Source organism: Cervus canadensis, chromosome 9 (genome assembly GCF_019320065.1).
Source record: "Cervus canadensis isolate Bull #8, Minnesota chromosome 9, ASM1932006v1, whole genome shotgun sequence".
Classification (NCBI taxonomy): Eukaryota; Metazoa; Chordata; class Mammalia; order Artiodactyla; family Cervidae; genus Cervus; species Cervus canadensis.
Window position 1 is genome coordinate 84,149,035 of NC_057394.1, and position 23,011 is coordinate 84,172,045.

At 49.9% G+C, this 23,011-nt stretch overlaps 1 protein-coding gene across 1 annotated transcript; it reads right to left on the bottom strand.

The window, feature by feature from the left end:
- Positions 1 to 202: 202 nt before the first annotated feature.
- On the bottom strand, positions 203 to 22,449 carry ATP12A (ATPase H+/K+ transporting non-gastric alpha2 subunit). The gene is made up of 23 exons (XM_043478195.1): positions 22,310 to 22,449; positions 21,340 to 21,495; positions 18,572 to 18,631; positions 17,601 to 17,804; positions 16,493 to 16,606; positions 15,430 to 15,564; positions 15,192 to 15,309; positions 14,659 to 14,927; positions 13,413 to 13,611; positions 13,172 to 13,281; positions 12,152 to 12,286; positions 9,845 to 10,037; positions 8,821 to 8,996; positions 8,013 to 8,149; positions 4,915 to 5,065; positions 4,373 to 4,541; positions 4,128 to 4,282; positions 2,913 to 3,036; positions 2,655 to 2,800; positions 1,910 to 2,043; positions 1,691 to 1,792; positions 1,204 to 1,295; positions 203 to 1,112 (listed from the first exon to the last, which is right to left on the bottom strand). Exons 1-23 carry the CDS (start codon positions 22,316 to 22,318, stop codon positions 1,084 to 1,086), a joined length of 3,117 nt encoding a protein of 1,038 aa, XP_043334130.1. The 5' UTR covers positions 22,319 to 22,449; the 3' UTR covers positions 203 to 1,083.
- Between the last annotated feature and the right edge of the window lie 562 nt (positions 22,450 to 23,011).

The following is a 23,011-nucleotide window of genomic DNA, read 5'->3' on the forward strand; positions in this document are numbered from 1 at the left end:
CAGGCTCCTCTGTCTGTGGGATTCTCCAGGCAAGAATACTAGAGTGGGCTGTCATTTCCTTCTCCAGGGGATCTTCCCAAGCCAGGGATCAAACCCATGTCTCCCACATTGGCAGGTGGATTCTTTACCATCTGAGCCACCAGGGAAGCCCTGCTTTGCATTTTAGACAAACTCAAATTAATTAGAACACCACTCTCAGGTCTTGTTTTATAAAAGATCTTTTACTTAAAAATGAGGCCTCTCTGGGATACTAATATGGGTGTAGTCACATATGTTACACACGAATAAACAAACTTACAGCATGAAACAAAAAACTGGTGTTGCAGAGTGCTATGAACTGTCTAATAAAGAATAAATATTATGTGTTAAACCACAAGGTTCCTCCACTGAGGTTCAATCCTGGTAAATGAAAACCTCCTTGGGTCAGGAGAGCACCTGGAGCTCCATTCTGGAACTGGTGGTCGGTGGAGGGGAGCATGGAGGAGGGAGGGCAGTGAAGGACTGTGAGGAGCTGACAGGTGGGATGAGGACTCTTAAGGATGTCTCAGGGTCAAACTGAGGTCTTCCAAGTTACTGTGATGTAAACCTGCCGTCACTTCACCCTTTTGCAAACCTCTAGCTGAACTAGCCTTTTCTGAGCAACGTGACTGTGAAATAATGATTCTCTGGGAATTCACAGGAAGGGAGGGTGCTGGATTTTTAATAGAGTGTGGAATGGAGTTGTGAGCAGTGCTATCTAGAGCTTAAGGGGCAGGGAGACCCTTAATCCAGCAGATGTCTGGATTACCTGACATTGTTTAACATGAATGAGCTCTACAGACATTTAAACACGCTATTCTTCCCTACACCATTACCTTGAAATTCATATATTTTTAAATAAGGACATTGATATATAAATTAAAATCACATATAAACACTGGAATCTCTGTTTTAAATTACAAAATATTAGTGAGTGCTTTCCTACAGTTCTGTCTTTTCTTGAACACATTCTGACGACATCCCCATGGCAGCAGTCGCCCAGCTGGCACCAGAAGGTGAAGAACATCGCCATGTGGAGCTGCCGGAGCTTGGGAAGCGGGTGTCTTAATAATACATGTTCTTATCCCACCAGCCTAAAGAAGGAGGAAGCAGTAAGTGAGAAACAGAGGAAGGTCTGCTGGAGCAGATCAAGAGCCCCCAAATCCCCCATACATTAGTACTCACTTCCAGGGAAGAGTCTGATGAAAAGCTTCCGCACCTCATCATACACCCAAATCAGAACTGCGTGTGGCACAGCCACAAACCAGTACTGAGGCCTGGGAGGAGAGAGGGGATGGTGTGAGACCCACACACCCATCCTTAAGTGGCTGAGTGCCTCATTCATTCTCCTTTCTAGACTGGACAGAGCAACCCCACTGGGTCACACAGCATAGAACCCCAAGGTTTCTTATTTAACTGGACTGTGACTGCTAGAAACAGTGACTGCCTGAGAAGGGATCTGTTGGATGAAGGTAGAGATGGGATGGTGAGGGATGGAAAACCCACCTCCTCTTCTGAAAAAACGAGCAGGTCAAAGCCTCACACTGATTAAAAGAAAACAACAACAACAGTTTCACTTTCTCTCTTTGGAAAGACTTGAGGGGAAAGACTTTTTTAGGCTTTGACAACCAGATTGGGGCCGGTTCCTCCCCGTGGTTGCAGGGAACCTCACCGGATCATCGTAAAATTCAGGGCCTGGATGCTTCCGAGGCCATAGGAGAGGATTAATGCGATGATAATCTGTGAGGCAATCCCCACCCAGATGATTTTATTTCTGTAAGACACAAAAGCAAACAAATTCTGAACTCCCAGCCCCAGGCCCACATACCCACATGCAGTCATCTGGGCAGCAAAGGGCCAGGCTGAACCCCCAGGGCGGCTGCACCAGTACCTGAAGAGACCTTGCTGGAAGATGGAATTCCTCCGGGTTTTCCTGATGATCAGATCTGCTATTTGCTGAATCATGATGCTGACAAAGAATGCTGTGTAGCCCGTCCATTCTAGGTATTTCCTCTGGTACCTTGTCTGTCAATGGCCAGAGAGAAGAAGACCATGACGCCCCAGATGGACACCTCAGGGAGGTGTTGGTGCCCTTCTACGAGCCTCGACTCTCTTTCCCCTCCCCATGATTGAGAGAGGGTCACTTCCTGTGTTTGGAACGAAACCTTTCTTCCTTTCACCTGGCGAGCAGGAAAACTGCTAACTTAATGGATTTGGCCCAGCTGTGGTGCTGCTGGCTGCTCCTCCTCTACACCTGAGTGTGCTAATCATTGAATCGTGTCGGACTCTGCGATGCCATGGACTGTAGCCCACCAGGCTCCTCTGCCTATGGAGTTTACCAGGTAAGAATACTGGAGTGGGTTGCTGTTCCCTTTTCCAGGGGATTTTCTGAACCTGAGGATTAAACCCAGGTCTCCTGCATTGCAAGCAGATTCTTTACCATCTGAGCCACCAGGGACGCAAGCTAATATAAACAGGTGAGCTCTAGACCTCCAACTTGAGAGATGAGCTGAGCCTGGCAAAGGCAAGCTGCTGTGACCACAGGGCCCTCAAGCCCTGTTAACCAAGAAAACCATCACCTCCCCTGTCCCCTTACAGCCATCCAGGGAGGACGCTGCCAGCAACTTGGCCCTTACCCATTCCTGTCCGTAGCTGTCTTCCAGGTCATTCACATTGTCGTTCTCCCACTCCACACGCAGGTTGAGGATAGTGCTGGGTAGAAAGCCATGCTGCGCGTACACGGTGAAATACGTAATGAAGGCCCCCAGGGCCTGCATGAGGCCTAGAAGAACAGGAGAGGTTGAAGTGCCCTGCCTCACTCTCCTCTGGGCTCCCCCCACAGCCCACCCTGCCCCACAGGGGACGGTGGGTCTCTGGGCAGTCCCTCCTCGCACCAATGTGCAGGTAGGAGTACAGGGCAAGTGGCGCGTTCACCAGCCTGTCCTTCTTCTTGTGGCGAGGCTTCCTGTTCATAATGTCGCTTTCGGCTTTCTCGTAAGCCAGGGCGATGGAGGGAATCTAGAGGGAGAGAGTAGCATGAGGCCCGACCCCGAAATACTAGATGGAAGGAAAGAGTGGCAGCACAGCCAGGGGCCCGATGCGGGGGGCTGGGGTGGTGGTGGTGTTACGGAACTGGTCCATCCAGGGAGCAGACAACAGGGTGTGCTGTCTGCAGAGAAGATGATCCACCTGTGTCTGATCGTCTGATCGTCACCCTGTGCTGCCATCTCTAGATGATCTAGTTATAAAGCACTTTCCCTTCCCACCACTGAGAAGTGGTTGTCTCCTAGGTCCTCCCCCTGGAGGGCAGAGAACCCAAATTTCTCACAAGTTCCCTAGTGATACCTGGAAGAACCACAGCAGTAGAGATAAGAAGAGCAAGCTTGCTGCAGGCTCTGGGGCTTCAGCTCCCCTCTAAGGTAGAGATGCCCCAATATCCCTGGACCATGGAGGCTGCCCAGGTGTCATGTGAAATGGGGAGTAGGCAGTGACCTGCAGAGCTGTGGGTTTTGTTTGCTCCCCAAAGCCTCTGTAAGCTAGAGACATGGGAGTGACTGTCACAAAGCTTCCTAAGGGGATTCGTTCTAGCAGAGGGGAGGTTTTAGGTGACATTACTGTAGGTCTGTGTGAGGCTTCATAGTGTTATTAATGGCTGCTTCTTACTGTGTTTGGTGAGGGGCTTCCAGGTCACAGATTCTTTTACTTAACAAGGGGTGCTGTGAGTTATCACTTTGGCCACTGGGCCCCAAGCAGTACAGTGACTATTTTGGTGACAGCTTTTAAAAAAAAAAGAGGGGGAGGCACATGAGCTGAAACTGACCAGTGGCCTGGTTTTTTTTGGAAAGGTGAAGAACTCATGTGTTGAAAAGTTCTTCTGTGGAGTGAAGTGGTTTTGATTTTCAAACACTTGATAGATCTCTCTGGTCCTGTGCTTTGAAGTGTGGTTGGTGGACCAGCAGACTCGGCGTCACTTAAGAGCTTGTCAGAAACCATCATGTTGAGGTCTGAGAAGCACTGATTAATCCATCTCCTGCCCTTGAAGGTAATGACACTGAGGTTTCCCTCACCTGAGGAAGTCATCAGACCCTGTTCCCTTTCCGGCTACTTACTATGTCTGTGCCCAAGTCGATGAACAAGATAGTAATGGTGCCAATGGGCAGGGGAAGCCCAGCAATGATGTAGATGAGAAAGGGGCACAGCTCGGCGATGTTCTTGGTCAGAGTGTACGCGATTGTCTTCTTTAGGTTGTCAAAGATCAGGCGACCTAGGCAGAAGACATTTCTCCCCATAGGACTCACTCCTCATTTCATGGGTGGCCCCAGCCCTCGCTAAGACCACTCAAAACTCCACTCACCTTCCTCCACCCCTGTGACGATGGACGCGAAGTTGTCGTCCAACAAGACCATGTCAGCTGCATTTCTGGCTGCATCAGAACCTGCTATTCCCATGGCGATCCCAATGTCTGCCTTCTTCAGAGCTGGGGAGTCATTAACTCCATCCCCGGTAACAGCGACCACAGCATCCTGCAGGGATGGCAGAAGGTTGTGGGAGGGGGATGGAGGGGGTTAGTGAGCAGCCTGGAGGTCTGCTGCACCAAAACAAAGGCCCGTTTTGGGTTAGAGGAAAAAGATTAAGATGGGAAATCCCAGAAGTAAGAAGAAGCTCCAAATAAGATGTGTTTGAATGATCAAAACCATATGAATCCAAATTGTAAAGGTAGTCCCCTGGGGAGCAAGCAGGAGGCAGGGTCCCTGAGTGGACAGGGTCAGCCCCGACAGATGGAGATGTGGGGTGGTGACCTCACCAGAGCCCTGAGCGGGGGCAAGGCTCAGTGCTGCTTCTCCCCACAGAATGATGACAGACCTAGAAGGTTCCCCGGGTGCTGCATTCACCCACCTGCCTCTGACAGCCCTCCACAATGATCAGCTTCTGCTGGGGGGACGTCCGGGCAAAGACGATCTCCGAGTGGTTGGCTAAGATCTCATCTAGCTGTTCCGGGCTCATGTCCTTCAGCTCCATGCCGGTCACCACAGCAGCCTTAGCATCCCTAGACGGGCAGGAGGAACTGGGTGAGGGCATAGGTGGAAGCTGAGGTTAAAACACTATTCTGGGCAGGAGGTGGGGTGAACCTCTTTGGCTTTATCTGGAACCCCAAGTCCTGACTCTTAAGCATCTGGAAGGATGATGGGGTGTGTGGGTCTCTTGTCAAGACAGTGAACTAAGGCGGACAGGCATTTCCTTGTGTCACATGACAGTAGGAACAAGTCAAGTAGCCATTTCTTACAGGAATGGGTGAGAGGTGGCACTTCCCAGAGCAAAACTTTACTCAAAAGAGAAGGAGGTAAAAAACTGCCTATTTGTACATTTTGAATCCAAGAATCCAGCTTTTGCCTAAACACATGGGTGACAGCTCTTTGCTGTTTATTTCAGACTCACAGTGTCTACTATGCAACCAGCTATGTGGAGAGAAAAGTTAACTGAGGTCTTCTTGAGGAAAGTTTTTATCTGCTGCCTGTAAAAGTGAGGTTCTAGGAACTACTGAGACTGCAGACCTGACCATGCTGTCCCCTGGAGCACTGTCCAAAGGAACATCAAGCTGAGCCCAGATCCCCACTTGGTCTGCAGGGCTGGGGGTAACCTGTGCCGTGTGGCCCCTCTGACTCTCCCCTACAGCACCCATGCTCTCAGTTCCAAGTCCCTGGCTCTCAGTTCTGAACCCCTGACTCTGTGTAAAGTTCTCACAGATCCTACTACCTTTGCCAGGGGTGGGGGCCTCTAGCTTTCCCTTCCCTTGGTATGTTTCAGCCTTCAAATCTCAGCTTAAACATTCTTTAAGCACAAAAGCACAAAACACCGCATGCTTTTTTGTTTACCTTTTTAAAGTTTTGAGCTCATTTTAGGTCTGCTTTTTTTTTTTTTTTTTCTATTGGTGCTAAATATTGAAATTCTAGCACTTGACTCAAACTACAGGTTTTCCTATATTCTGGTTGAAAAAAAAAGAAAAGGGAAGAAGCAAGAAGGAAAGGCTTGTTTCCCTTCTTCCCGGAGCTACGAAAACAGTTTTTCCCTGATCGTGAAGCTGCAGTTGATAAAGTGGACAATTGAAAACATTCACAAAGTAACCACCCCTCTCTCCTGTGTGGTGACTTGTAGGAAAGAGTAAAATCCTACTGTTTCAAAAAACAAGACAAGTACAACCTCTGAAGCTGTTTTCATAGATGGACGTTATCACCGATATTATCCACACATAAGAGCAGTGGGGCTCCAGACACAAATGTTGTGCCCAGAGGCTGTTTACCTGCTTGGTGTCCTAACTGGTAATTTGTTACCCTGGCAGTCACTTATCACCTGTCAGCTCTGTGTTCCTAACAGGCATAACTGTTTGGGTAAACTAGGAGATGTTCTTGGGTCTTTTCCCCCCATATGCATCAAAGTATAATAAAGCAATGACATTTATTTTCCAACTAAGACTTTGGAGACTTCGACTGATTTAAATGATCAACTGTCAGGTTCCCACCACCAGCACCCCTGTGCCTGTGCTTATTTCACTGAGTTTGTTGTTGTTTATTGCTGTTTAGTTGCTAAGCTGTGTCCAACTCTTTTGTGATCCCAGGGACTGCAGCCTGCCAGGCTCCTCTGTACATGGAATTCTTCAGGCAAGAATACTGGAGTGGGTTGCCATTTCCTTCTCCAGGGGATCTTCCAGACCCAGGAATGGAACCCATGTTTCCTGTGTCTGCTGCAATGGCAGGTGAGTTCTTTACCAGTGGACACCAGAGAAGCCCTCCATTCTATTTATGACCAAATAAAAAGCAAAAAGAAATTATGTTTACATAGCAACACATTATGAAAACACATTATGAAGCCTAAATACTAAATATGGAATAAATACTCAAGATGCAGACTAGGGGCTCAGAGAACACAAAAGATTCTCAGTGTTCCTGAGAATCTGTACCAATGGCAGGTAATTTCCCATAAAGTTTCTCCTTCAGTTTCCTCACACTAAATTCAGCACTGAAGTTTTCAGATCTACTTCACTGGGCTGAAATACAGGTCATTTTCATGGTCTCAATACAGTGGCTGGCACATATCAGGTGCTCGATAAAATTTTGAGTAATGACTAGATATAGAAATTACAGAGTACGCTTTATCCCCTCCGCACTCAGCCTCACTGAGTGCGGCCCACTCCTGGGCATATACACCGAGGAAACCAGAACTGAAAGAGACACGTGTACCCCAATGTTCATCACAGCACTGTTTATAATAGCCAGGACATGGAAGCAACCTAGATGCCCATCAGCAGACGAATGGATAAGGAAGCTGTGGTACATATACACAATGGAATATTACTCAGCCATTAAAAAGAATACACTTGAATCAGTTCTAATGAGATGGATGAAACTGGAGCCCATTATACAGAGTGAAGTAAGCCAGAAAGATAAAGAACATTACAGCATACTAACGCATATATATGGAATTTAGAAAGGTGGTAACGACAACCCTATATGCAAAACAGAAAAAGAGACACAGAAGTACAGAACAGACTTTTGACTCTGTGGGAGAAGGCGAGGGTGGGATGATCAGAGAACAGGCATTGAAACATGTATATTATCAAGTGTGAAACAGATCGCCAGTCCAGGTTGGATGCATGAGACAAGTGCTCGGGGCTGGTGCACTGGGAAGACCCAGAGAGATGGGATGGGGAGGGAGGTGGGAGGGGGGTTCAGGATGGGTAACACATGTAAATCCATGGCTGGTTCATGTCAATGTATGGCAAAAACCACTACAATATTGTAAATTAATTAGCCTCCAACTAATAAAAATAAATGAAAAAAAAATAAATTAAAAAAAAATCACAGAGTAAACCAGCCAGAAATTATAGAGTAAACCAGCAGATCATATTTGGCAAAAAGGGGTTTGCTCCAGACAACTCTTTAGAGGCAGTAGGGCCTGTGATAAAGGCCTGAGTTCTGCTGTGTGGGTTCTGAACTCACTGCTTGTTAACTTGCTCCACAGGAAGGTTGAGGCGTTTGGCAATGTCTTCCACTGTCTCACTGTTGGCGGAAATGATACCGACGCTCTTGGCAATAGCTTTGGCTGTGATTGGATGATCGCCTGTAACCATGATAACCTAGAACACAGGCAAGGAGATAGGCATGTGGGTGGTGAGGGACTCCACTGCTCAGGCGAGTGGGGATGACTTGGTTTTGCCCACTCCACCATGGCGAGGGGGCACAGTGGCTTGCAGTCCTTGATCTTTAGGTCAGAGTATCACCTGTCTCAGAAGGACACATGGATCCCACTGGATCGACCCTTGCTTCTAAACCTTACATTTCCTCCTCAGACACTAGAGGAAGTCCTTCCCTTTGGTGTAACTTTGTGAGTGGGCTGCCAGATGTCTCCTTCAGCATCTTCATGATGCTCCACAGCCTTGGAATTAACACAGTAATGGAATTCAAATTTTGACATATCATGAGGGAAATGGACTATGGGAGCCGGACCTTGAGATTAAGTAGCAAAACCTTTTATTGTCTGTTGTGGTCTAGGATGACATGTGGTTACTTCATGGCTTTCTGTTCATTGCAATTGCACTTGTGGTTTATTCCACACAGACACAGTGACCATGCTTTTATGGGACAGTTACTGAAATCTTAGTACAGTGAAAGTAGAGACTTAAAAAAAAGGGGAATTATGACATTTAGGGGAAGAGACCTAAATACTGACTCTCCTATGACAGACATTCCTAGAAAGGAACTCAGCATCCGTGGAAGATGTGTGAAGTCAGGGATGTGCAAGTCCCACCTTGATCCCTGCGCTCCGGCACTTGGTGACAGCATCAGGTACTGTGGACCGAGGCGGGTCAATCATTGACAAGAGGCCCACAAAGCAGAAGTTGGAAGTAGGGAAGTTCATTGTTTCTACATCAAATGAATACGTTTCTGGAAACTCGTCTGTTGGCAGGTAGAGGTGACAGAAACCTGAAATGGGTATGAATTTAGGAGTTGGTGAAACTAGGATTAAAAAATGATGAAAGAAAGAGGGAACATTTTCATACACTTCAGTCCTTTGTGTTTTACCAGTTTAAGAGAATTGATGTCAGTAAATCTGGCAGCTCAGATGGTAAAGAATCTGCCTGCAATGTGGGAGACCTGGGTTCGATTCCTGGGTTGGGAAGATCCCCTGGAGAAGGGAATGGCCACCCACTCCAGTATTCTTGTCTACAGAATCCCATGGACAGAGGACTGCCTGGCGGGCTACAGTCCACGGGGTTGGAAAGAGTCGGACATGACTGAGTGAGCGACTAACACACTTTAGAGTTTACCATAATTGTTCAGCTCCTTCAGTTCCATAACATGTTGTTTTAGGAAAGATATGTTTCATCCCCAAATCATTCACCCTGTGCCCATTAGGTATGCTCTGGAGACAGAAAGCCCAAGAGTGGACAGTCTGTACTTCTGAGGAGATTGCAGTTTACAGGAGGTGTGGGGGTAGAGACAGAGACATAAAGAGATGAAGAACAGGGAGCTGTGCCCAGAGGGTCCCCTCCATCCATTCCCACATTTGTCTCATGCTGTTCCCTCTGTGTGAGTATGCTCCCCCCACAACCCTTCACATCTATCACTCAAGGTCCAGACTGAAATGTAACTCCTCCCATAAAATCTTTCCAGACTTCTGGTTTGCAAGGGCCCCCACCCTCCTAGCCATCACACAGTATCCCCTGCATGCTGACCACATTCTCCTTTAAGAGATGAGTGGATGCCAGGGCTACCCCGCTGCACCCCAAGCCTGCCTCCTTGTGCCTGCCAGCAGGATCCCGCTCTCTCACCCAGCACGCGCTCCCCTATGCCGCCCAGCTCCATGTAGGCCGTGTGGAAGGCCTCGGCCGTGCTGCTGTCCAGGGGCTGCTCCTGCCCGTTGACCATGATGGTGCTGCACTTCTCCAGGATCCGCTCGGGGGCCCCTTTCATCACCATGAGGAAGCGCTTGTCGTCTGGGTCCTCGGTCTCGTGGATGGAGAGCTGCAGGGGAGGGGTCGCGCATGCTCAGTGCGGCATCGCGGGTAAGGACACCGTCTCTACTACAAAGGGCCTGAACTGGATGGACAGAGCTTTTCATGAGCAAAACATATCTTTCTCTGTGGTTTCTGTTTCTATTCTCCGTGATATATAAAGGAAGAGTGTTCTCCGCAGGCATGTTCTGTCCTTTCTACTTCATGCCAAGTAATATGCAGAGACTGAGGGACTTCATGGCAGTCCGGTGGCTAATACTCCGAGCTCCCAATGCAGGGGGCCTGGGTTCCATCCCTGGTCAGGGAACTAGATCCCTCAGGCCACAACTCAAAGAGCTCACCTGCCAGAGCTATTTTGCTTCTTCAAGTTGAATGATGCCCCCAGAGACCTTCCAAGTCCTCATCTTAAACCACCTTGCTAAGTGCCGAGTGCTGCGCAGGCGTCCACACATAGAAGGTGACTTTAAAGCATCTCAGAGCTCCCTGGCCTCTTCTGTAGGACCCACTCCTTTCTAGCAACTCCAGGGAGCCCACTTTCTCCATCAACACTCTGTACAGGAGGCCTCACAGAAGCTGCTCTTCCTCTCCCTGGAGAAGACGGAGCCCCAGCAGGATTCTTGTCTGTGGTTGGAAGGCCACCTGCCTAGGCTGAGCACACCCCCCGGGTCTGCCCGAGTCCTGGCTCTGGCCCTTGCTGGCTGTGTCCTCTGTTTCCTCGTTCTTGACTACCTAATAGAGTTGTGAGGAGTGTGGAAATCAGCACATGATAGCCATGATTACTACTGTTATTTTAGGATTGCTAGTCATTCTATTTTCACTTATGTTTTGAACAGAGGTCTGAGTTCCTCTATTTTACATCATACATTTTGTTAGTTGTCTGCTTTGCTAACCATGACTCTTTACTGGTCAATTATCCACCAAGATGTTTGCTCCACAGTTATTTTTCAGTCCTAAATTCCTTCTAAACAAAACGTGTGCGTAATCACTAGAAACTTGCACACAAACATGGTCATCCTACTTACATAATTTAATATTATGCAAAGACTAAGTCCTAGAGAAGGAAATGGCAACCCAACCCAGTATTCTTGCCTGTGAAATCCCATGGAGAGAGGCGCCTGGTGGGCATGGTCCAAAGAGTCGGACACAACTGAGTGACTAAACAACAACAACAAAAGACCAAGTCACAACACCCCACTCTTGCTTTGGAGTCTCCAGAGAATTCCACCTGTAGCAGCACTTTGTTCTCTGTCCTGACCTGAGTAGGGTAGACATGGCTGCCTGCTGGCTATGCTGGTGGGAGGGGAGACAACCAGGCAAAGGTGGCCAGTGTCCCCCTGAGCAACAAAGGATGGAGACTCCTGTGCACTGCTGGCAGGGCAGACATGGAAAGCAACGCTTTGGGTCCTCACTGGTCCTCACGAAGGGCAAGGTTCACCCAAATGGCTTGAACTGACCACCTGGCCTCTGTGTTGCAGTAGAAAAAGCATAGACTCAGGCATCAGACAGACATGTGGAGACTTAGATGCTCAGGTGGCTCTGGCCACCTCAACACTTTCTAAGGCCCATTTCCTTGCTTGCAGTTGGGACTTCACCTGGTCCTACCTTCAAGGCTTATGGTGAGGATTACATGAGACCAAGCATGAAGAATGCCTGATACAGATGGGGCAGCTGGCTTCTCCTCACTGCCCCCCTCACTCAGCCTGTCATGTTGGGGGGTGTGGCTCCTGCCCCTCCCTGTGCCCAAGACACCAGGGCGGGCAGTGGCGCGTCTATGTGCATGTTATACAGAAAGGCCACGTGTGGGAAATGCAGGCTCCATCGAAAGCTTCATCTTTTCTCCCTTCTACTTGTTCTGTGTTAACCAGATGTCCAGGCTCTGCATCTCTGAGGACTGTTTTTAAAGTCAAGTGTCATTCAAAACACATACTGACTAAAGGATACCTATAAGTGGAAATGCTGCTCTAGTGATAATGAAGATTCAGTCAGTACTAAAGCCCATGAGCCCTAGAGCCTGTGCTCCACAAGAGAAGTCACTATAATGAGAAGCCTGCACACTGCAACAAAGTCCCAGAACAGTCAAATATAATTAAAAACCAAAAGATTCAGTTGTGAGGGGGAAGTCACCTGAAATTTGTTGGTCGAGTTAAAAGGGATTTCAGCTACTTTGCGGTTTCTTTTTCTAATATCCATCACGTTACCCAGCATGACCTCTGAGAACTTCAAAAGAGCAGTTTCTGAGGCATCTCCAACCACAATTTTCTGTGAATCAAAAGATACAAGTAGTTGCAGCACATAATCAGGTTCTTCTGTGGTTATTTTCAGCCAACCAGTGTGCAACCTAAGCTTACTAAGTACCAGAGGAAGAGAACAGTTATCCAATAAGTGACAGATTTACTACTGTCAGTATTAATCGTGTCTGACTTGGGACTGTAGCCCGCCAGGCTCCTCTGTCCATGGGATTCTCCAGGCAAGAATACTGGAGCAGGTTGCAATACAGGAGACCCAGGTTTGATCCCTGGGTCGGGAAAATCCCCTGGGTAAGACTACTGGAGTGGGTTGTCATTTCCTTCTCCAGGGGATTTTCCCGACCCAGGGATCAAACCTGGGTCTCCTGTATTGCAACCCACTCCAGTATTCTTGCCTGAAGAATCTCATGGACAGAGGAGCCTGGCGGGCTACAGTCCAGGGGGTCGCAAAAGGTTCAGACACGACTAACACCTACAACTGTCAACTGCAGGGCGCCACCTGCTGGCGATAGGGGAGTTCAGACAAGTTAGAGCCCTAAGAGTGGGAGTTTTCCTGGAAAAAAAGCAATGAACTCGATCTTGGAGGCGGGCAGGGGTTGTTCCCTGGAACTTTGATTGTATCTTCTTAGCTGGTAAAGAATTTAGGACAGTAACTTAAAGGCACAATCATTTTCAAGAAAGAGACTTTTCAGAAGACCTAAATGAATATTTTGAGAACTTTTAAATTTCTTGAAGTTAGTGACAGTGAAAAAGCTTCCTACAGGTCTTGTGGTTAGATTCGCTCTCACAGAACAAATGCTATTCAGTTGCAGAGATTAAATCAAGCACCAGATCAGAACAGAGAAGGTGACTTCGCTCTGCAAAGTGGCTGCGGCTGAGACTGCGTGTGGGGCTTCACCTTCATGATAGGGATGCTCTCCTGTCCAGGTCTGAACTCAGCGCGGTTACACAGCGTTATGATCTTTGACAGGGAGGCCCAGGTCGCAGAGCTTTGATCAAAGACTTGATCTGGAAAGAAGAACCATGGATGCTGAGGGTGCCAGGCTTGTGCCAATGAGCAGCACTGTTCACCCACGGCCGCAGACCAGCTGTGCTGAGCCCACCATGCAGGGCCAGGCTGGATGCACCCCAAGGCTTACTCGAATGGTTTTCACTAGTGTCCGCCACGAAGATCTGGTGGTCGAACCACAGATGGGCCACTGTCATCCTGTTCTGGGTGAGGGTCCCGGTCTTGTCTGAGCAGATGATGGAGGTGGAGCCAAGAGTCTCCACTGCCTCCAGGTTCTTCACAAGGCAGTTCTTCTTGGCCATTCGTTTTGCTGTCAGTGACAGAGTCACCTAGACAGAGGAGAGAGAGAAGCTTTGAGAAAAACCACCATGCTGAACTTGGGTTCAGTAATGCAGGAACAGTTAAACTAGTTTCAGGTATAGTTACAGATGCAGTAAAACTGCACCAGACCCAGTGGCTGAGAAGGCATATAAAGCTTGCACGCGCTCTCTCTCTCTCATGTCCCTTTACTCCTTGAGGAAAATGATCCTAAGGGATCCACAGGTAGCAAAGTCGGGCAAGTGTCAAGTCAATACAAAGGGAGTTTGGCTGCTGAGCGCCCGTGGTTCACAAGCAAGAGCGTTGTAAGACAGGTTTCAGGCACTATGTGCCAAAGAGCTTGCCCCAAACGGCTTACTTGTTGCTTTGGAGAATCAAGAAACACTTGTTTTACTTTAAGATCTCCAAATGTTAATAAATATTCTTGGCTCCCTCTGAAGCCCCCAGATCTCAAAAGTGTTCTTTAGGCTCCAGCTTGGTCAAATTACTGTCTGCTGGAGTCAGAGGAGACAGGCAATCAAACACTTCTGTCTGTCTTTGCTCAGGACGGTGCCAGGAGCGGAGGTATGAATCTTCCCCACCTGGGGGCCTTGTTTCAGGATGAGTTAGGTCCTGACACAGGTAGAACCAAAGTTAGACCAGGGGGCAGAGTGGAAAGGGCTGAACTACTCTGCAGGATCAGACAGGGAGTTTGTGTCTCAGACTACCTCTGAGAGGGAGAAGTGAAATGAAAGTGTACCTATATCCCTCAGCTTTTTTTTTTTTTCTTTTTTCTTTCAAAAACTGTGGAAATGCAGGGAAGGTGTCAGGCTTCTAGAAAATTTCTAAGTGGTGGCTCAAGACTGTCTTATCTAGATCTTAAGGGGCAAAGCATCATATGGGATTTGCAGATAGATCTCTGAAAATGAAAATATAAGTTTTCAAGGACAATTCATTCACATACTGACAGATGACAGTTCTCTTTGTCCCTCTAAGAGACAGAACATCCTATGACTAGCCCTGATGGAGCAGACTCAGCCGCAGCAGAGCAGGATGGCACACTAGCAGCACAGACTCACAGTGACAGTGGCCAGGAGACCCTCAGGCACATTGGCCACAATGATGCCAATGAGGAAGATGATGGAGTCCAGGACATGATACTTCATGGACACCGCGATGATGAAGAAAATGATGCCGATGGAGACCGCCACTCCCGCCACGATATGAACAAAGTGCTCGATCTCGATGGCAATGGGCGTCTTCGAGTCCTCGACTCTTGAAGCCAGCGAGGCAATCTGCCCAATGATGGTGCGGTCACCCGTGTTGATGACCATGGCAGTCGCTGTGCCTACAGGTGGAGCAGACATTTTATTCCAGGAGTCCGCAGCGAGGAGGGACCATGGCTTTATACGCTTCTTTCTTTGGTGGCTCACATGGCCAATCAGCACATGACACTACAGAGGCCAAACACCAGCTCTCTAGGCTTCTCAATTCCACATTTTCTCTTGGAAAAGCTTAGCAGCAAGAGATGGTAGAGAGAGAGAAACATAAAGCTTGACAAAGGATAAAGGCTATGAGTGGAACCGGCAGTCCTGCAAGCTACCAGACCTACCTTCCAGACAGGTCGTGGAGAAGAAGGCAATGTTCTTGGTCTCCAGGGGACTTTCATGTGTGAACTCACAGGAGCGGGCCTGGGGCTCTGACTCCCCAGTGACAGATGAGTTGTCCACCTAGAAGGAGTTTTGAAAAGAGTTCAGGGTCACACAACTTGTTTCCTTCTTTGGTTACACTGAGACCTGGAAAGACCACAGCACCAAGAGCGTGACCCTCAGGGCACCCATGACACTGACCTTACACCCCTGAGTGGACAGTAACCTGACATCCGCAGGGACCTGGTCTCCACCTTTAATCTCCACTATGTCTCCCATCACCAGCTGGTCAGCAGGAATTGTCTTCTTCTCTGAGTCTCGAATGACAAGCGCTTGCTGCAGAAGAAAATCATGACCCAGGCCTCAGATCCCGTCCTGGAATGATGCTGGCCCTCCTGCATACCCCTTGTCCTCCACAGGCTCAGGAAGGAAGGCATGGGAGTGCATGCCTGTCAGAATAGCAGACAATGAAGCCAAGGCTTCTACTCAGGTCCTGAAGACCCTAAGAACTATTTTTCTTGAGTTGGAGCTCACGGAGATAGACTTCGACCCAGAAAATGCTGCCATGGGAGGTACAGCAAAGCCACAGCTCTGGGCCTGACAGACAGGGGGACCATTAGGATGAACCATCCTGCTGGGAAGTCTAGGAAGAGTCCTGAGGTTGAGCCAAAGGGATCAGTGATCTCGCTCAGGTCAGAAAGCCTTTAATGGAGTGAGAGATGGGTCTCTGCTTCCTAACACAAGAGATTCCACCCAGAGACCACACCTCCCAGCAGCTCTGCAGCCCAGTGAATGTATGGTTCTGTGTGCTAACAGTGGTGTCCCCAGAGGACCCCTCCCAGGTTGCTGCAGGAGGAGGGATCTGAGGCCTCCTACACTGGCAGCATTCGGGGGCAACATGCAGCGAGGCTCAGAAATAGGAGTGAAAAGACTGATGGTTTAAAGAATCACAGGTTGGCCCCCTTTGCTCATGTTGGAACCACCTGAATGACTTCTTTCTGAGTGGTTCACCAAGCTGAGGAGCAGCCACAGGAGCTGTCAGGCAGTGGCTAGTGTTTCTGTCCCATTCTGCTCTTGACTGAGCAGTTTCCTCCACCTTGCTTCACTGACCACACCCAGGAGGGAACGGGGGCTCCAGAGAGATTAGGCCAGTTGCCCAAGACTCTGCAGACAGCAGGGAGGGGTCCCAGGCCTCCAAGCCCCGCCCCCCGTCTGATGCTCGCTGTCTCAAGCCTGGAGACACCAGGGAGGCTGTCACACTTGCCTGCGGGATCATCTTTTGGAAACTGGACATGATGTTGGTGCTCTTCGCCTCTTGGTAATAAGCAAAGACCCCGGTTAGAATGACGACCAGGGCAAGCACGGAGCCCAAGTACACCTGGGTGAGGAGGACAGGCACCAGTCAGAGAAGCAGCATCAGGAATGAGACTGACCTGAGGGCCAGGGTGCTCTATGGGCCAATCAGAGAGATGGCAGTTGTATCCTGATGTAATTTGCAGGCCACACAATTCACCCGTTTGAAGGTTATAACTAAATGACTATTAATAATTAACACAGTTGTATAACAATCACCACAATCCATCATTCCAGTAAGACCCCTTGTGCCCACAGCGGTCACTCTCCCACTCTGGCCCAGCCCGGGCAGCCACTGATCGGCTGTCTGAATCCAGGGCTGGCCTGTTCTGGGCATTTCACACCAATGGAATTGCACAGAATATGGCCTCTTGCACCTGGCTTCTCTCTCAGCATCATGTTGGCTGCTCTAGCTCTGTGGTTTGAAAGTAAAAGTTGCTCAGTTGTGTCCGACTGTTTGAGACCCCATGGATTATACAGTCCATGGAATTCTCCAGGCCAGAATACTGGAGTGGGTAGCCTTTACCTTCTCCAGAGGATCTTCCCAACCCAGGATCAAACCCAGGTCACCCACATTGCAGGCGGATTCTTTACCAGCTGAGCCACAAGGGGAGCCCAGCTTTGTGGCCCCTAGCTTTGTGGTTTGGTCCTACCTTATTATTAGACACAGAAGTTCTCCAGGGTAAAGGGAGAAAATTAGCTTTGAGGAGACAGAGCCCAAAACACCTCACATGGATGTCGAATTTTTTTCCCCCACATAGGAACTAATCATGTATTGCTCTCTTATAAATTGATGCTCACACTGCTCTGAGACACTAGAGAGTCAGATATACTTTCTATTTTATACCTGGAGAAGTTATTGATTTTCTCTGACTCATGCAGTGATTGGTCAGTGGTAGACCCCTGACCCCAGCCCAATGCTCTGCCCAGGGAAGGCCTTGCATTATAGTGCACCCTACCCACCCCCCAGCCCCCACCATCACCAGGAGCAAACCCGGGAGGAGCCCCCAGCACCGTACGTTGTCCAGGGAGGAGGACTGATCATGGGAATACTGAATCCCATACGCGATCCAGCACAGGATGGCTCCTATCCACAGGAGGATGGAGAAGCCCCCCACCATCTGCTTGAGGAACTTGATGATCTCTGGGGTTTCCTTGGGGGGCGTGAGGCTGTTGGGCCCGTGCTGAGCCAGCAGTTCAGCAGCCCGGGCACTGGAAAGACCCTGAGAAAGCAGAGGGAAACGAAACAGGAGTTAGACTTTTCTACCTCCTTGGGCTGGATGTCACATTTCTGCAGACTGTGGGCAGCTGTGACTATGTCTCAGCTCAGTCACTGTGCCATCTGGGGGTCTCATTGGGTGGACTCCACCATTCTCCTGGCACATCCTGTAAACTGTGGGACAGGGTGGATGCCCTGACACCTTCCCGCCGTGTGCCTCCCTTGCCCCTGCGTCCTCTGAGCCCAGGCTCCGCTGCTCCTCTTTGCCTCCCTCTCTGTAGGCCAGTGAGTCACACAGCACATATTTCTGTTCACTCGGAACAGATGTATCCAAATGTCCTGGTGTTAAGACACCACATCTTTGAGTTTGAATTCACAGAATGAAGCAGCACTTCTGCGATGGGAGATTTTAGGAGTCATGAGGTATCCCCCCTTCTTGGAGGAGGCCTGGACATGACCTGAATACTTCCTGGGCACAGGGTTTGAAAGCAACCCTGGACCATGACAGCGAGGAGGCACTCAAACCTTCCAGGGGTCACCACGGCTCAGCTGCAATCACAGTCAAAGAACTGTCTGTGACCAGACACACAGCCCAGCAGCAGGCCTTGCCAGGCCTGTGGCTCAGGCATGCTACTCTTGAGGTTATGAGCCTCCTCTCGCAAGGTGGGCATGTGGGGGGCTGGCAGGTCACTCACAAGCCCGAAGCACACAGCCTCTCTCTTTGTATGGTCCCTGATCCCCTCCCCTGTCACTGGTTCTCTGATGACTTACCGTAATGATGTTTGTACCATATTTTGTCTCCAGTTCCTCTTTGCTGAGTTTGTGGTCATCCTAAAGTCCATGAAAAGAACAGAGTGAATTAGATAATTCCAAAAGACTTGAACCCTAAGCCCTGACAAGCCCATGAAATCTGGGAGAAACACTGAGGATGGAAGAGGGGCCAGAAAGTGTAGAAAGAAGGAACCTTTGTCCCAGGGGTTCCTGCAGTGAGAGAAGAGAACCTCACTGCAAGAGAGCTCACTGGCCAGTAGATTTTCTGGCCATCCCCGGAGAGTTCAGACTTAACTTGCCATTTACCACATGGTAGCCGTCCTTAGTTTTTATGAGTAAAGCAATGCATTTCACCTCAGTCTGGTCTCTAGCACATGCAGATCCTAGCACACCTGGCATCCAGACACCAGTGATCTGGAAACTCAACTCAGACCTGAACTTCAGGATTAATGGGGAGCCCATCAGCAGTGCCAAACCATTCCACGTGTCCTGACAGCTCCACACAGCCCTCACCACGCAGGCCATCTGGGAGAGAGAAATGGGCCTTTCCTTCCTTCAGCACTTGAGGCTCAGCTTGCTATCAGACAAGCCCTCAGATTAAAAACCTGCCAAATAAATACCAGGGTGGGGGGCACACTTGCTAACTCTGCCACAGACTCATTAAACTAACGCAGAGCTTCTCAACCTTAGCATTATTGACATTTTGGGTCAATAACTCTGTTGTGGGGACTTCTGCCCACCAGCACCCTCCCTTTGTGGAGCAATAACCATAAATATCTCTAGACATTTGCTGTGGCACCCAGGGAGCAAAGTTCCCCTGTCCTATCCTGTCCCTTTCAGAATCTCTGGGCTAAAGGACTAGAAATCTCTTCCTGTGGCAAAAAAACCCAGCACTCAGGATCCTAAAACTCTGACTGTCAGAGACAAAAATTTATACTGTGACTGGTACCAGAACCGTCTCTTTTCTTAAAGCAAAAATGTTTCATGTTACAGAGAGTTAGGGTTTTGTCCTGTGCTTAATCAGATTGGCCCTGTTCTTCCATTCACTGTACCAGTACCCACTGAATATGACATTTCTGGGGAGCCATAGGATTAAGACATGATTCTCTGCATAGTACGCCAAGTTTGGGGCAGAGAAGAGTTAACATGATTAAAGTCGTTGCTTTCATGGACGGATCTCAGACTCTACGGGGAGTCTGCACCATCCTCCCTACTGGCCTGACTCTCTGGGGATGAGAGTTGGGAGGGTGCGGGTGTGAACTCTGCTGGAAGAGCACTGGGCAGCACCAGGTGCCTGGGGCTTGAGTCACCTGCTTGTTTCTTCAGAAGCCAGGGACACTGCATTACTCATCTAATTTTCTGGAGGGGTTGGGATGCAAGGGCACCCAAGTACAAAGTTACAAATTACAGGATTCCTGTAAGAAGGTTGCGAAAAAGAGGGGAAAGAAAGCTGTTTCTCAGCAAAGAAGCAAAGGAATACCCCAGTCAACACGATGGAATTATTTTTCTATATTTTCAGAAAAGGTTCAAATTTCAAGGAAGGTTCTCATTGTAATTAACAGGCATATGATAGAATGGATATATATTCATGTTATAAATAGTAATTTCAAGTAAGACTAGTTATATCTTCATCCCTAACTGCTAGATACCTGTAGGAAATAAGAATGACTACCTTAACCTTTCTCCAGTTTCTCTGTAATCCTCTTAACAACTCTAAGAGGTAGGTACCATTTTTAATTCCAATTTTTCAAAACAGGAAACTGAACTTCAGGGAAACAGATTTGAATTCAGATCCAATTCCAGGGTCATCAGAACATACATGGACAAACACCTTGTGGCATGTGTTGTTTAATGAGCTCTCCAGGTAAAATAAAAGAGCTCTGATTTGCAGCAGTCACATCTCAAGCTACTAATACAGTTACCAATTGGCTTGCTTGAATTCCAGAATGTTTAACAACCTGCTCTGTGGCACACAAGAGCTCACAGCACTACCAGCTGCTCAGAGAACCATAGCTCTGAAGTCTGCAGTGAAGTGCAGGACAACCCGGCATAATCTCATACTCAGGGCAGGTTTCCATTGGCATTCCTGAGATGTAATCAGCCACATTTCAGTTCTTTCCCAGGGCGGCCAGCTTTAGTAGTAACAGGGCTTCACATCCACAAAGCACTGCCATTACAAGAGACTCTCACCTCACTTTCCTCCTGACAGACCCACGAAAATGGTTTGTTTCCCGTTTTACATAAAGAAAACTGAGCTTCAGAGAAGCTAGGTAGCTTACTCCCCAGAGAACTGGAACCTCAGCTGAGCCTAAGGCTGCCTGAAGCCAAGACCAACTCTTACTTACTACTGAAATCCTTTCTCATGGGGCAAATATACCCAGAAACCTAGCAAGTTTAGGGGCTTTCAGTTTTCTTCCTGGGTGGTTCTGGCTGATGAGATAGTTTAATTTCATAGGCTACTAATATCTCAATGAAGCAGCAGTGAAGAGAGAGGTCTGGGCAGTGCCTGTGGCAACTGGCCTCAGAGGAGCCCTCCATGGGCGTGCCTACAGCCTGAATGCAGGAATCTTCAGAGGGCCTGACCCCTGGGCAGATACAATCACACCATTTTTTTTTTTTCTTCTTAAAACAAGGAAACACACGTCAGGGATTTTGAAATTCTTAAGACTGAATTTTTCTTTTGTAAGAAGTGGGTTATAGGGGCAAGCTGTCACCAGGGCGGACAGTGCTCAAGGGCACCCATTTGCTCAGGGACCAAATCAACTGACCATATCAAGTTCTTTCTTAAGCTCCTCTTTCTGGTGGTTCTTCTTGCGTTCCAAGCACTTGTTTTTCAGGCCCCTGGACTTCTCCTTGCCATCCTCCTTGTCTGTTTTCTCAATGTCTTTGATTCCACTGAGCTCCACTGAGTAAACTTCTCTTTTCTGAAAGAGAAGCAGAGGTACCACGTTGGCCCGAGGTAGATGGGTTTTCTGAGGCGAAGCAGGGGGCCTCATGGTGGGTGAAACTTACAGGAAGGGGCCCTCCCCCCAGCCCCCATTCCCGGTCCCTCCTCCTGGGAGTTCTCTACAGCTCCTGCTAATAGAGCCTGCAGCGCCCTCTCTCTGCTCTCCTCTCCTGTGGAGGGCTGGCTGGGTGGGCTCCTCAGGGGACCCCTCCCTGGGCGAGGAAGTTCTTTTCCCCGACTCAGACAAGATCTCTCCAAGGAGTGGCAGGGTCTCGCTAAGTGCCTGGACCCCACGGGACACCAGCGCGCCCCGTGTCTGGGTGGGGGCGCCAGGTCCCCACGAGACACTCCAGCGCGCCCTGTGTCTCGGTGGGCACGCCTGGTTCCCATGGGATGCTCCAGCGCGCCCCGTGTCTGAGTGGGGGCGCCTGGTACCCGAAGGACACTCCAGCGTGCCCGGTGTCTCGGAGGGGGCTCCTGATCCCCAATGGACACTCCAGCGTGCCCCGTGTCTCGGTGGACACGCCTGGTCCCCGAGGGACACTCCAGCGCGCCCGGAGGGTGTACCCACTGAACTCCTGAACCGCCGAGGGCAGGACGGCGTCAGGACCACAGAACATCCTCGCCGTCACCAGCCCTGCGCCGCCCTCCTCCGGCTCCGCGGCCACTTCCCGTGTTTGGGTCAGCATCTTTCTTCACCCCACAAGCCGGAGTTCCATGGCCTCCAGACCCGGAGCGGAGAGAGCTGAGCAGACCCCGCCCGCCCCTCCTCCCGCCCCGGCGGCACGCACCCTGTACATGGCGCGGGCGGGGGGTCCCGTCGGGAGGGCGGGCCGGGCACGTGGCGGGGGTCCAGTCGAGCGAGGACCGGGGTGCCGGGTCGCGTTGGGCTGGCTGGCGGGGTCCTCGCTCCTGCGGGTGCGAAGAGCCAGCGCAGCCCTGCAGGCGGCGCGGCCTTAAAAGCGCGGCCCCGCCCCCGCCTGCGCGCCCCTCCCCGAGCCCCGCTCCCCGGCCGCCCCGCCCCCGGCCGCGGGCAGAGCGCCGGGTGGGCGTGGGGTCCAGTGGACAGTGCGGTCCGGCTGCCCGGACCTGCCGCGCGGAAGGCTCTGGGGAAAACCACCGCCCACCCTTTCCCCTTGAGACTTGTCAGATTGTGAAAAGTCCTAAGCGGGGTGGGGATGGGGGAGGGGGAATTGTAGCTCCCCGCATTGGTCATTCTTTGGGTGACCCGAGAGCGGACTTCGATGGGCGCCGTGGGGTCAGAGCGAAGTGGGGAGTAAACGAGAGCCCCTCGACCCCCAAAAGTAGCCCAGTTACTTGCAGGATCCAGATGCGAATGAAGGGGTATGAGGCCCGAGGGTTGAACAAGGTGCCTGAGGGGCACGCTGGGCCTGGGATCAGCACCCACCCTCCACCTCCACCGATGGGGGTGAAGACCTCTCCTTCCCGAAAGAGGGCTGCCCACAGCCGCTGTCATTTCTCCCTCCCCCCTC

Coding starts and splice junctions, on each gene's coding strand:
- ATP12A (XM_043478195.1), bottom strand. Junction 8,997..9,844: donor CATAGGGGAGCGCGTGCTGG/GTGAGAGAGCGG, acceptor TACCCATTTCAG/GTTTCTGTCACCTCTACCTG. Junction 8,150..8,820: donor GCCGGAGCGCAGGGATCAAG/GTGGGACTTGCA, acceptor CCTGTGTTCTAG/GTTATCATGGTTACAGGCGA.